Source organism: Rhinopithecus roxellana, chromosome 13, assembly GCF_007565055.1.
Source record: "Rhinopithecus roxellana isolate Shanxi Qingling chromosome 13, ASM756505v1, whole genome shotgun sequence".
In the NCBI taxonomy this organism is placed as follows: Eukaryota; Metazoa; Chordata; class Mammalia; order Primates; family Cercopithecidae; genus Rhinopithecus; species Rhinopithecus roxellana.
In genome coordinates, this window is record NC_044561.1 from 44,210,189 (window position 1) to 44,224,298 (window position 14,110).

General features: G+C 52.8%; 1 protein-coding gene across 1 annotated transcript in view; it reads left to right on the plus strand.

Moving 5' to 3' along the window:
- Nucleotides 1-14,110, plus strand: part of UMODL1 (uromodulin like 1) — a 66,435-nt gene that overhangs the window by 37,475 nt on the left and 14,850 nt on the right. The window contains exons 13-18 of the mRNA XM_030915156.1: nt 1,962-2,074; nt 5,793-6,006; nt 7,761-7,898; nt 9,520-9,839; nt 13,057-13,202; nt 13,721-13,957. Coding sequence (XP_030771016.1) covers nt 1,962-2,074; nt 5,793-6,006; nt 7,761-7,898; nt 9,520-9,839; nt 13,057-13,202; nt 13,721-13,957 — 1,168 coding nt within the window. The remainder of the gene's footprint in view (nt 1-1,961; nt 2,075-5,792; nt 6,007-7,760; nt 7,899-9,519; nt 9,840-13,056; nt 13,203-13,720; nt 13,958-14,110) is intronic.

The following is a 14,110-nucleotide window of genomic DNA, read 5'->3' on the forward strand; positions in this document are numbered from 1 at the left end:
ATAAAAAGTATGAAAAAGACTTTCCATGGGTTAAGGCTTAAGAGAGCTGGATTAGTTTGTGGGCTGCTAGGTGTCATTGTTCCTCTCAGCTTAGGGACATCTGGCTGGCTTCAGCAGGTATGCAACGACGGCCAGGCAGGAGGCGGCTTATTCAGGAAAAGGCATTAGGCAACCCGCAGGCTCTGAGGCGGTGGCAGAGTGCTGCAGACTGTGCCTGGGAGGTGGCGGGTGTGGCTCCCCTGTGTCCTCTTGGGGAAGCAACTCATCTGTTGAGCTGCATCCACTCCCTCTGATCTCAACAGTCTCAGAGGACTTGGCTTTCAGGAAGGATATCAACCTAAAATCGGCAGTCGCACGGATGATCTGTGAGCAGCCCGCCGGAGCCCGGGGCCACAAACTAAAGAATTAAGCAATAATGAATCAAACATAGACTCCACTGCGTTCAAGCTGGGTGGTGACAACATTACATATATTTGGATGAAATTCCTCTTTTCTTTTCGTTAGCGTCGCCACCTGGGTATTTTCTTATGTGTACCTTACCTGGATAGTCAAGGGCACGTCTGATGTTGCAGGCTGGTTTTCACACTGTGGCAGTTTCCCAAGTGTTAGTAGCAGTGGTCTGCACAGTAGGGTGCGCACCCCTTCAGGGAGGTGTAAGATGGTTTTCACACCATGGGCAGCATTGATAGCAGTGGTCTGCAAGGTGGGGCGCACACCCCTTGAGGGAGGCATAAGATGGCCTATTGGGATGCAGTGATAGAAGTTGAGAACTTCTATGTCTGTGCTTTAAAGTACTAATCAGCCATGGCCTGAGAAATTAGAGAACAGAGGGAGTGCATGACGTGAACTGTGCAAGTTCATGAGCAGCTGGAGAAGAGGGAGATCAGTGCTGGCTGGACGGTCAGGCAGGGTGGCCCTGGGGTCTGAGAACCAGAGTTGGGCCACTGAAGGTCTCAGCTGCTCTGGATGGGACATGGGGGACCCGAACCTGTGGGCAGGCTTATACCTGCTCTCACCTGTGCACCTGTTCTGCTACTGATGGCTTTCAGACTGGGTTGCCCATGCCAACCATAGAGACTGAACCAGAGGCCCTCAGAGGCAGCCACAAAAATGATCTCAAGGATGGAGAGTTTGGGGTTCCCCCAGGAATGCATAGCAGAATGGCTCTGTGGTTTGTCTTAAGCCTGAGTGAGAAGCTCTGGGGAGATGGACTCTAAGCCCCCTGAGGGGAGAGCTGTGTCTTTCTCCTTCACTGTCTAGAATGCCTCTGGCACATGGCAGCTGCTTCACAAATATTTGGTGAGGGACTGACTGAACACTGGGGTGGCTGCCATGCCAGGGCCAGGATGGGGTGGTGACCTTCCTGGACCACATTTGTGTGCCACATACTCCTAGAAGCCCTCCACGGAGGGAAAAGATTCAGATGGAACAGGTGATGCCAAAACAGGGACTGCCCATAGACAAGGGGAGGTGGGGCTGCTGGGGGAGGAAGAAGGGCTGGCTGTAAACAAGACCCCTGGGCACCCTGTGGCCCTGTGGACTCTGAGTAGAGGCCTGGCCAGGGCTCTAAGTCCTGGTATACCTGGGACAGCCCAGTTTGTACCTGTGGCCCTGGCAAAGTTATTTAATGGTGCCTCCACATGCTTCAAGTCATGCCAGCTTGCTGGTAAATTGAACGCCCCAGCATGGGTAACGGCAGCAAGGAAGGAAGGGTGTGTGTGTTGAGGACACAGTTGCAGGGGCCAAGCTGGCTCCGTCCTCTGAAAGGTTCTCTCACTGTGTCCTGTGTCCTCTGGCATCTGATGGACTGTGTCACTGAGCCCTGGCACTATTCCTTCTTTCTAGAACACAGGGCGGCCTTGGTGTGATGCTCTCCACGGACATGAAAATACTCTTATTAATATTGAAATGTTACTTTGTTATCTAATACATTCCAAATGTGCTTATCCTCCATCCTGCAGCGGCCCGGAAGCTCATTGGAAAGGTCAGAATCACAAATGTCAGGTACTCAGAATCCTTTCGCAACGGAAGCAGCCAGGAGTATCGAGATTTCCTAGAACTGTTCTTCAGGACGGTGAGTTGGTGATAACAGCCCTTAATTCCTTTCAGGAGGGAAAGGGTGGAAGGCTGATAGAATTCTAGGTTAGGTGCGGTGGCTCACACCTATAATCCTAGCACTTTGGGAGGCAGAGGCGGGCAGATTGCCCAAGCTCAGGAGTTCGAGACCAACCTGGGCAACATGGCAAAACCTCATCTCCACCAAAAAAATACAAAAAATTGGTCTGTCACGGTGGCTCATATTTGTGATCTCAGCTACTCAGGAGGCTAAGGCAGGAAAATCTCTTGAACCCAGGAGGCAGAGGTTGCAGTAAGCTGAGATCATGCCACTACACTCCAGCAAAACCTCATCTCCACCAAAAAAATACAAAAAATGAGTCTGTCATGGTGGTTCATGTTTGTGATCTCAGCTACTCAGGAGGCTAAGGCAGGAAAGTCTCTTGAACCCAGGAGGCAGAGATTGCAGTAAGCTGAGATCATGCCACTGCACTCCAGTCTGGACAACAGAGTGAGACCCTGTGTAAAAAAAAAAAATTTCTAGTCTCATCCAACTAGGAATTTGACTTGTAGGTCCTATGAGCTCTTCATTTCTGAAGGAAGCCAGGACTATAAGCTCTGGCCTGGCTCCCTGAGCGTCTCTGGATCTGCCCTGGCAAAGACACGGTCAGCAGACAGGAGGCACAGCTCTTCCTCTGCTGCATCCTTATTTCACATGCTTTTCTGTCCAGTGAAATCTGTTTCTCAATTGTGGAACCTATGAAGCAGAAAGTCCCTCCATGTTTTTTTTTTAAACCTGTAAGAAATGAGATTTATTTCATAGACCATAAAATCTACACTTTTAAACTGTACAATTCAGTGGTTTAGACTATTTTGCAAAATTGTGCAACCATCACCACTAATTCCAGAACACTTTCATCACCCAAAAAGAAACTTCATTAGAAGCCACTCGCAGCTGGGCACGGTGGCTCACGCCTGTAATCCCAGCACTTTGGGAGGCTGAGGTGGGTGGCTCACCTGAGGTCAGGAGTTTGAGACCAGCCTGGTCAACATGGCGAAACCCCGTCTCTACTAAAAATACAAAAATTAGCCAGGCGTGGTGGTGGGTGCCTGTAATCCCAGGTACTCAGGAGGCTGAGGCAGGAGAATTGCTTGAAACCAGGAGGCAGAGGTTGCAGTGAGCTGAGATCGTGCCACTGCACTCCAGCCTAGGCAACAGAGCAAGACCCCATCTCAAAAAAAAAAAAGGAAGTCATTCTCTCTCACCACTTCCTCCCGCTCCTGGTAATCACTAATCTGCTTTTTATCTCTATGGATTTGCCCATTGTGGACATTTTACAGAAATAGAATTGTGACTTTTTGTGTCTGGCTTCTTTCAGTTAAAATGAGGTTTTCGGATTTCATCCACGTGGCAGCATGTGTCAGCTCTGCATTCCTTGTTATGGCTGGGACATAACCCATGCAGGCTCATCCATTCATTCACTGAGGGCACTGGGCGGCTCCCGCTTCTGTCTGTTATAAATAGTGCTACAATACCCCTGCCTCAGAGAAAGTTCTTTTCCTGCTCTTTCCTGCGTTCCTCCCTGCCATCCCCTCAGCATTCTCTGGGATGCTATCTGTTACCATTTAGTGACGTGCCTTCTTGTGGACTTTTTGAGGTAGAGGGAGTGCCCTTGTCATAATCTAGTGATTTTGTTTGCGTGGAATCTCACATTGTAGATTTCTTGAATCTGAGAGTTTAAGGCTCAGCACAGAGAGGTATGACATTGCCGCCTAGTGGCCTGTCGTGCTAATATTGTAGCAGGACTGCAAACCCCAGCACTTCACCCACAGATGAGAAGAGCTGCCTTTAGGACCGGCCTCAGTGGCTTAGCTCGTTCCCAGCTCCTGGTTTGTGCATTCAAGAATTGTTGATGGTTTGATTAATAATATGGTTTGATTAATAATGTGATTTAATTGATAAGGTTAAATAGTAGTTACAATATTAAACAACAAACACCGAATCCTTCCACCTGGCTCTAGTGGTCAAACGAGGCAGCTCCATTTCCTTCCCAAGTTTCTTGATTAATCTTTCCTCTTTGAACCATTTCTTCCCTTGCCCATTTTTGGGGATGTTGTTTTTCTGTTTGCCTAGAATTTCAGGACAGCAAATAATTACACAACTTAATCACAGAAGTAGGATGTTAAGAGAAATTTCGGGGGTTTCACTTGCTGATAATCGCAAACATGGATGTCCAGGAGGTGTCCGCTGCGTGCCTCGGTCCCTGGCTCTTCACCACTTCCTAGCAAGGGGCCTGGAACTTTGCTTAGAGGTTGGTTTGAAATGCAGCTAAAGGTCACATTAATCCAAGACTATGACAGATTCCTCTGAGAGAAAGAGAGAGGGAATATCTGATTGTGAAGATGGTCACGACAACAGTCATCTACTGAGCCAACCCAGGGCAGCTGCGTTCTTCCTGGGGTCCACAGACTCTGAGAGGGACAATGGATCTGTTCACCTTGGCGGCCCAGAAGCCGGGGAGTGAGTCCATGGCCCGGGCCCTGAGCCACCGCACCTGTGAGGACAAACGCTGGAGGTGCCCTTTCCATAAGAGGTTTGCATTGAGGATGACTGAAGCTCATTATAAGATTGTTTGCCTTTCTGGGTGCTTTTTGTTTTTGTTTTGTTTTGTTTTGAGACGGAGTCTCACTCTGTCGCCCAGGCTGGAGTGCAGTGGAGCGATCTCTGCTCACTGTAAACTCCGCCTCCCGGGTTCACGCCGTTCTCCTGCCTCAGGTGTTTTGACCATGATGGGTTAGTGTGGAATCATATAGTGTGTGATGTGTGACTCTGTCCAAAGAGACAGAGTAGAAAGTGGGGCATTTGGGGGCAGGAACCCCCTGTCCTAATGGGGATGTTGGAAATGCTCACAGGAAGAGTCTGGGGACAGGCAGGGAGGGAGAATGAAAGGGGACATGCTCTGCAGTGTCAGCAGCAAAATGGCTGTTCCAGAGAAGGCATTGGGGAGTGGTGTCCCTCCCCATGACCCCACACTCAGCCTCCTGCCCTCGGTGGCTGCAAACCAGGAGTATTAGGTTCTAGAAGCCCTTGTGAGCCCCAGGCAATTTTTAAGCCCCTTGAGGTAGGGTCTCTGCCTGTGCCCCAAGTCCCATACTTACCCCACAGGCATCTTTCTTTTTTTTTTTTTTTTTTTTTTTTGAGACGGAGTCTTGCTCTGTCACCCAGGCTGGAGTGCAGTGGCCAGATCTCAGCTCACTGCAAGCTCCGCCTCCCGGGTTCCCGCCATTCTCCTGCCTCAGCCTCCCGAGTAGCTGGGACTACAGGCGCCACCACCTCGCCCGGCTAGTTTTTTGTATTTTTTGGTAGAGACGGGGTTTCACCGTGTTAGCCAGGATGGTCTCGATCTCCTGACCTCATGATCCGCCCGTCTCGGCCTCCCAAAGTGCTGGGAATACAGGCTTGAGCCACCGCGCCCGGCCACAGGCATCTTTCTGAAGCTGATTGCTGGTTTGGGGGGAAACAAGGGCTGTTCTCATATCACAGACACTCCCAGGCATTTGTGCTGGGCTTGAAAACATGGCAGACAGGAAAGGGGCCCAGAACCAACCTGTGGCTTTTACCTCTGTGCTATGGGCCAGCCCTGCTGCTGGGCAGACTGGCAGGAGGAACCGCCTCGAGACGGGCATCTGTTTCCTCTCAGCATGGGGACCTCCTCACATGGCCTCTTTCCTCACAGGTGCGGGGCTCCCTGCCAGCCATCCTGCATCAGCACGTGGACGCCGGTGGGGTCAGGATGGAAGTCGTCGGCGTCACCAATGGCAGTGTCGTGGTGGAGTTTCACTTGCTGATAATCGCAGATGTGGATGTCCAGGAGGTGTCAGCTGCATTCCTCACCGCCTTCCAGACCACGCCTCTGCTGGAGGTGATCAGAGGCGACACCTTCATACAGGGTATGAGAGGCTGGGCCTGAGCTTCTCCCGTGTTCCGGAACCAGAGGCAGCCAGAACGCAGCCACTACCTTTCGCTTTTGAAAGATGTTGTGTTGTGCCCATGTAGTCCTCCTTCCCCCGGAATTAGATGAAGATGTGAAATAGACAGGACCCTCTCTGTCCCTCTTATTGTGATGATAATTTTGTAAAGATTGAAGTGTTGAAAACATCTTCAGGTAAACCTGCAGATGCCCAGGGGTGCTGCTTTCTTTTGGGGTCTACTGCTTCCCTGCTGCTTGTTTCCATGGGCTGAGGGCAGACACATCCCTCTCTGCAACCAGACCCTCTCCCAAGCACAGTTCCCAAGGAGATCCCAGTAAAAATAATTAACGAGAAAAGCAGGGAGAAAAAGACAATTTAGATTCTTTTCTCCTATCACACTTGAAAATAGATGATGAATGGCTTATAGTCACATGTATCAGAAACCAAAGACCTTTTAAAAATTGAAGATTAATGTTAGTTTTTTGAATTTTAGAATAAGAAGGACTTCTCAAAGAAAATATGATTTTCAGAGGAAAAGGATGAGATACTGACTACATGCAGAGATAAATCAAAATAAAGGCACCATTTTAAAGCAAAGTAAACAAAAAACATTCAATAATTTGATGAAGTGTTAGTATCCCAAATATATAGAGAGATCATACAAATAGATGATAAATATTAAGAACCTGATGGATAAATGCACAAGAGATCTACACAGACAAGGTATAAAAAAAGAAATAAGAATGATTAACAAAGGTGTGGCAACCCAAGACATCCCCATGAAAACGCGTTGCACTTTTTGCCCATCAAATTGCAAAAAATGGTCTTTTTCCTGCTGACATGAATACGGGTGAAAGTGTAGTGAGGCAGGTGTTTGCACAGATTGCTGGTGGCAGGAGGATTTGCTCACGCTTCCTGGAAACCAGTTTGGTGATATAAATCAAGCGCTTTCAAAGTGGCCATCCACCTTGATTCTGAAATATCAGATTCTAAAATATCCCAATTTGATCTCACTTTGGACCATAGTTTACATACAAAGATGTTCATCTTCAGTGTTACTTTAAAAGCAAAAGAGTTGGAAGTCCCAATCATCCAGTTACAGAGAAGGTGCTAAGTTACCAGGTGTCCCTGCCCTGGGCTGTTGTGCAATGATGAGAATCGAGGTTTGTGTATTTGCATGGAGGTAGGTGGTGGCAGCAGCAAGCTATGCTCTCAGAGCATGCCTGCATTTTAAAAGGCCGGAAGGAAATATGTCCACATGCCAACATGCCCCTGGTCATGCTTTTCTGGTACTTGTCCATGTTCTGCAGTAAACCTGTTTTGCTGTCAATAATCAACCGAGTGTCATGGTGAAAGGCAAATGGCCTGAGGGCCTTCTGCCCACGGTTGGGCTTGTGGCCTGGGTCCCTTGGGCTGGACCGAGGTGGGTCTGAGGGCCTGTGCATCTCCTGGTCACTCCTGGGAACTGAAGGGTTGGCCCTCCTCTGCCCAGATCTCCATCCCAGCTCTGGGCCAGACTCCTCTTTCCAGAACAGCCCCTGCAGACCTCCCTAGCCATTCCCAGCACCACCGGCAGGAAGCCTCCCGTACTCTCCAGAACTGGCCAGCTTCACCGCAGTCTGCTCTGGCTGGAGTTTCCAGCCTTGTCTGTGAGATGCCCCCTCCCCTGAGGCTTCTGTGAGCCCGCAAGCCCCCAGGGATGTTCTTCTGTTTTGTCTTCTAAATATTGGCAGATTACGACGAGTGTGAAAGGAAGGAGGACGACTGTGTGCCTGGGACATCCTGTCGAAACACGCTCGGGTCTTTCACTTGTAGCTGTGAGAGAGGAGCCCCCGATTTCCCTGTGGAATATTCTGGGAGACCCTGCGAAGGTAATGATATCAGAGTTTCTTTTTCTGGAATACTAGCTCATAATCAGTTTTTTTTAAAGGACATTCACGTGCAAAGGGCTTCTTGTCCCTATGAGGTCATATTTCTGTGTCCTGGGGAGGTTTCCTGTGTGTGATGTAGGTGCACGTGTGTGTGTGTGATGTATGTGTATGTGTGTGTACATGCGTGTGCATGTTCCTTCCCATTCTTTCATACGTGTCCAGGCTTCTGGGCAGTGCCTTATCTCTCCGAGAGCTAGCTCTGATATCCATGAAGAGAAAATACACACACACGAGGTGTGAACATGCAGATGCTGAGCGACCGTCTTGTGAAACACGCAGCCGTGGGACATATGACACAAGGGGAAGGTTTCCTCTTGGCCACTCTTTCTATCCAGCTCTTTTCCTGTAAAACAGGGTCTTAGTGGATTTAGCGCTGACCCCAAGATGACCACTGTTATCCAGGAATCTGCGTCAAGTAAAGGGAGGTGGACGTTTATACTAGTGAGGGCAGTATCCGGGGGGCTGTAGAACGTGTCCTGCTTGAGGTAGAATCAGGAAGCACAGAGGAGGCTAAGTTGCTTCAGTCCAGTGAGTGTGGCCGGGGAGGACTTCCTGGAAGTGGTGTCTTGAAGCTGGTCTTAACGGATAGCTAAGACGGCACCCAGCAGGGAGGGCAGGGCATGGTGGGTGGGTGCTATGATGAGAACAGAGCTGCTGACGGGCATGATCTCACAAGCAGGTACCTGCAGGAGATGGGTGGCAGAGAGCAGGAAGCAGGCTGCCCAGGGAGGCGGGTGAGGCAGCAGCCAACTGAAGGCCTCAGCAATGGTTTGGACTACAGCCTGGAGACAGGAGTGAGCTGGGTAGAGCTGCAGGGTGCTGGGGCTGGGCGAGCCCCACTCTGAGATAAAAGAAGGCACAAACCAGGCCCACAGATGATAGAGCCACTGCTGAAGGAGGGTGCAGGGCACGTGCGGAGCTGTGTCTGGGGTCTGCTTTCATATAGACCAGGAAGGGAGCACCCCGAGAACGGGTGGGTGGATCGGAAACCTTTCTGGGCCCCCTTGTTCTACTAGGCATTGAAACTGAACCTGCTCTGGGGGCAAGAAGGGAGCTGGAGTGGGAAATTTGGGCACAAGGGCCTCAAGAGGAGGCATCATTACCCCATCTTAGAGAATAGACTCAGGGCTCTGAGAGCAGATGACTCACCCTGTGTCCACTGGCTTGGCACATCCCCGGCATCAGGTCCCTCGGTCCTTGGCCCTCGGGGGCCCATGGTGAGCCTGGCTCCGTGAGCTGATGGAGATATGCAACACGTGCATGTGTGTGCATGTGTGTGTGTGTCTGTGCATGTGTGCACATATGTGTGTACATGCATGTGTGTGCATGCGTGAGCATGTGTGTGCATGTGTGTGAATTGCGTGCGTGTGTGTGCATGTGTGTGCATGTGCGTGTGTGCATGTGTGTGTGCGCACACGTGTAGTTGTGGCTGGAACATGCGGTTCCCAGGTGTGGCTGCTGCAGAGTGCAGGGCAGCTCCAGTCTGCTCCTTACCGCTGCCCCTCCATGCCAACCCCAAACACAGAGCCACTCTTTGCCTTTTCCTCCTTGTGCCTTGCAGGTGACTCTCATGGCAACGAAACCTGGGCCACCAGCCCAGAGAGGCCTCTCACCACAGCAGGGACCAAGGCTGCCTTTGTTCAAGACACCAGCCCCACCCCACAAGGCCTGCCCTGGCGGCTGAACCTGACTGGAGCAGTCAGGGTGCTCTGTGAGATCGAGAAGGTGGTTGTCGCCATCCAGAAGCGCTTCCTGCAGCAGGAATCCATCCCCGAGTCCTCGCTGTACCTGAGCCACCCCTCCTGCAACGTGAGCCACAGCAATGGCACACACGTGCTCCTGGAGGCCGGCTGGAGCGAGTGCGGGACCGTCATGCAGAGCGTAAGGCCAGGAGAGCCAGGCTCAGGATGCACGCCAGGGTGCAGGGGGCTTTAGGTCACATGGGCCTCTATAGGGGAGGGCCAGGCAAGACTCTACACCCCTAGGGGAACCCAGCAAGGGGGATCAGGACAGGGTTGAGTTCTCAACCAGGGACCAGCCTGCACCCCAGAATCGGAAGGGAGCTGTGAGTCCACCCAGGAGGGACTCTGGTGCCAAGTGCTGGGGCAGGCTCCAGAGTCGGGGCTTAAAACTCCTCCCTGCACAGACACAATGGAGAGGCAGTGGGATAGGAAGAGGCAGGAAAGTCAAGGAGTTGTGTGTGGATATGAGACTGTGTGTGTGAAAGTGTGTGTGTGCGAGTATACATCTGTGCATGTCTGCATGTGTCTGAATATGTCTGTGTATGTGGGGGTGTGCATGTATGTGAATGTGTGTACATGTGTGAATCTCTGTGTGCAAATGTGTATGTATGCATGGCTGTGCTTGTAAATGTACGTGCGTGTGTGCGCGCATGTGTATCGCATGCTTATGTGCATGTGGCTGTGCATGCATGTATGAATGTGTGAGTGTGTGAATGTGAGAATGTGTGTATGTGCATGTGTGCATGAGTTGAGCATGTGTGGATGTGTTTGTCCATGTGTGTGAGTGTGTATGTATGGGTGTGTGTTTGGGGGGCATTGGGTGGCATTAGTCAGAACTCCCCTGTTGGAGGGACTGTGTTCCTAGCAAACACTCTCTATTTCAGGGTCCTGGACGGGCTGCAGGGCTCCCAGGACAGAGGGAGCCCAGGTAGGGAAAGCAGGTTTTCTTGGCCTGAGACCTTCGCACCTCCATGTGCATAGATGAGCTCTGGCATCTCCCCTTGCAGGTGACTCTGGGCCAGTGGGTCCTGGGTCTACTCTGAGCCTCTAGTGTGTGGCACCCACGAGGCGGCCGACCTGGCTTCAGGTCCCGCTTCTTCCCAGGGTGCCTCTGTGTCACGGCGAATGCTCCCACGCGTGCCCTCGTTCATCCCCAACCCCACTTGGCCACATGGAACACAAAGGCTTCATATTCAGGGCCCTGCTGGGGGGACAAAAGGAGGGGAGAGCCAGCACCTTCCATCAGCTCAGCCCAGTACTGGGCACAGGGGCCTGGGCTGCATGGGCCTGGGCGTGCAGGGTTGATCAGGGAAGCTGCATGGAAGGGCCGGCGGCTTCAGAGGGAGCCCGTGCCGGCTCTGGGTTGGGGAAGTGGCCTTCTGGGAAGGAGCTCGACCTAGAAAGAAGGCCAGAGTCGTTCCAAGGGTGAGTGAGAGAGCCATGAGTGTATCCAAGGGCCATGCCAGGATAGCCAGATGAGGGAGGCTGGAAACCATGGCAGAGTTAAGAGTCTGCCCGAGTGGTTCTGGCCAGGTGGGCAGGGATGGAAGGGTGGACTCGTGGGCAGGGTGGGGTATGAGGCCTAGTGTGAAAGGTGAGGCTGTGGATGGGGCTGAGCAGGGAGCAGTGTCTGGCTGGCCCAGGAGCTAGGGCCAGAAGGCTCTCCTAACGGAGACATTGTCCTCATTGAGAGCTAGGCAGGAATGGTGGTTCCTGGTCGTTGGCAGGAACTCTGGGCCCTGGGCTTCTGTCCCTCAGGGCCTTTGAACAGTCCAAGGCATTGCATTCTGAAAAAAAAAAAGGGATTGGGAGGTGTGGTGCCCTGAAACTGCCGTGGACCTGCTTGACTGGGAGTTCTACGTGCATGACGACATTTAGTCCCTTAGCGAACCCCTGGGTCAGGCATCATCATCCACAATCTGTGGCTGAGCCCTGGGTGCTCAGCAGGGTCCATGGGAGTTCAGGGTCAAAGTCGCCCTGCACTGAGAAGCAGCCCCATCCCTGTGGCTCTGCCTCTTGAGAAACCTTGAGGGGATGCTGCTTCTGGTTGGGGCTCTGGACACACTCCCTAGTGGGGACACGGTGGCCTCTGGCCCTGGGTGGGGTAAAGCTGGCAGATGAAACCCAGAGTCCTGGCATGGGGTGTCAATCTCTGGGAGTCAACAAGGTGGGAACCAGGTGAACATCCTGAGCGGGAGGCTGGGACGTGGACCTCGGGGCTGAGTAAGGAGCTAGCCCTGGGGAGCAGAGGCCAGAAAGCCCCAGAGGCTGAGGGATGAGGTGGGGAGGTGGGGACATAAGGTGTTTCCATGGTGTGGAGCCTGCTTGGAGCCTGGAGCAGGGATTGAGGGTGGCCAGGAAGCTGAGGGATTCACGTGGACGTGTACGAGGACATTACAGAGCACAAGCTTGCCTGAGAGGCACAGCTCACTCTGCTGAGCTCACTCCGCTCCCTCGGGAGCTCTTCGGACCCTCCCTGGGCTGAAGGAGTGACCTGCACTGTTTCAACAGCTACAAAACCTTCCTCATCCCTCAACCCCTCAAACTGCACGACTTAAGGAGAACTGCCCAGAATTAGTTTACTCCCTCAGAGATTCTTAGACAGCCACCTGGAGGCCAGGCGATGGCAGCAGGGGGGAATGTCTGCAAGGGGGATGGGCAGTGATCAGTGGCTCCTGTGGCTTCTGGCAGCTTCCGTGGTGAGGGAGGTCTGGGGTGAGAGGTGCACATGAGCGGGCCACTGTGGCATCCTCGAGCCTATGCGGGGCTCTTGCAGGGCTGTGGGGCCAAGTGGAAGGGCTGAGGGTGCAGGACACCCTGCGTGGTGCTCAGAGCACCACCCACACACCAGCAGCTCTAGTGGGGAGGCAGCGCCTCCCAGGGCTGGGGCCCCGGGCGGAGCCTGCAGTCGGCAGCTCCCTCTGTGTTTTTCTGAGCTAGACTAATGCTTGGCTTGATTATTAATGCAGCAGGGTTTGGGGCATGTTGAAAGAAAAGGGAAATTTGTCTCTGATGAGTCACCCAGGCCCTGGAATCCACAGGAACTCTTGACGGTTTTTGACACTTGTCAAAAACTAAGTTTCCCAGAAAGTCTTATTTGTGCAACGGCCATGGAATCCACACAGGTTCAGGTTCTGCCTCCTCTGGTCCACAGGGAATGGGCAGAGGCCGAGCCCTTAGGCTCTCTTGGGTGATTTATGGTTGGCAGAATCGCCAGAGTCTCGATGCTCCTGGGGAGAAGCTCTAGAGAAGAATCCCCATCCCCAGTCCCCCCAGCACCTAGAGCCGTGGCTGACAGCAGGGCATGGGGGGCCGGCTGGGGCCTGGGAGCTCCTCACACCCCACCTTATGCTCAGAACGTGACGAACACCGTGGTGAGGACCACGCTGAGGAGCGACCTGTCCCCGGAGGGCATCATCCACCACCTGAAGATCCTGAGCCCCATCTACTGTGCCTTCCAGAATGATCTGCTGACGTCCTCCGGCTTCACCCCGGAGTGGGGGTGAGGGAGAAATGCCCCCGCTGCCCCACAGCCCCGTGCCTCTAGAGCACCTGCGCTTTCAGGGTTCTTTAGGGTTGCAACCACTTAAGGACCCTTCCTTGAGATGGAATATACAAATGGGTGTGGCTGGGCTGCTCCCCAACCTTTGTTCCCACTTCCCACTCAGGGCCAGCCAGACGAGGCCAAATACGTCCCCTGGCCAACCCCATGGGATGGCCCCACTTCCAGTGAGCCACCGGCAGGCCCCCACCCACAGCCTCCACCAGACACCACTATTCCTATGCTAGGTGGCCCCTGCACCTGCCACTGAGTCTCCACCAACACAAGTGAGGGAGACAACCCCTGGACCAGCCAGTCCTGAACAAATGGCCTCCGTGTGCTCTCATTGGCGGTGGGGGGTCTTCTCGTTCATTTGCACTCTCCTCTGGAGCTGTGTTTTGGGGGAGAAGTGGGAACGAGAGGGGCCACGATAATGCACCTCCTGAAACCCACCTCCTGCAAGCTGCTTCCTCTTGCAGGGTTTACACCATCACTGAGGACCTCCACGGCGCTGGAAATTTTGTTACTGAAATGCAGTTGTTCATTGGGGACTCTCCCATACCTCAGAATTATAGCGTGTCTGCCAGTGACGACGTCAAGATCGAAGTGGGGCTCTACAGGCAGAAAAGCAACCTCAAGGTGGTCCTGACGGAGTGCTGGGCAACCCCGTCCAGCAACGCCCGGGACCCGGTCACCTTCAGCTTCATTAACAACAGGTAGGGCTCAGGAGTGCAGGCACCCCCATCCAGCAATACCTGGGGCTTCATTAAGAACACGTAGGCTCAAGCAGGCACTGCCGTTGCCTGGCCTGGCTGTGTGGCCGGCTCTGGACTCTGCAGGATTTTCAGGCAAGTGCTGTCATGGACTAG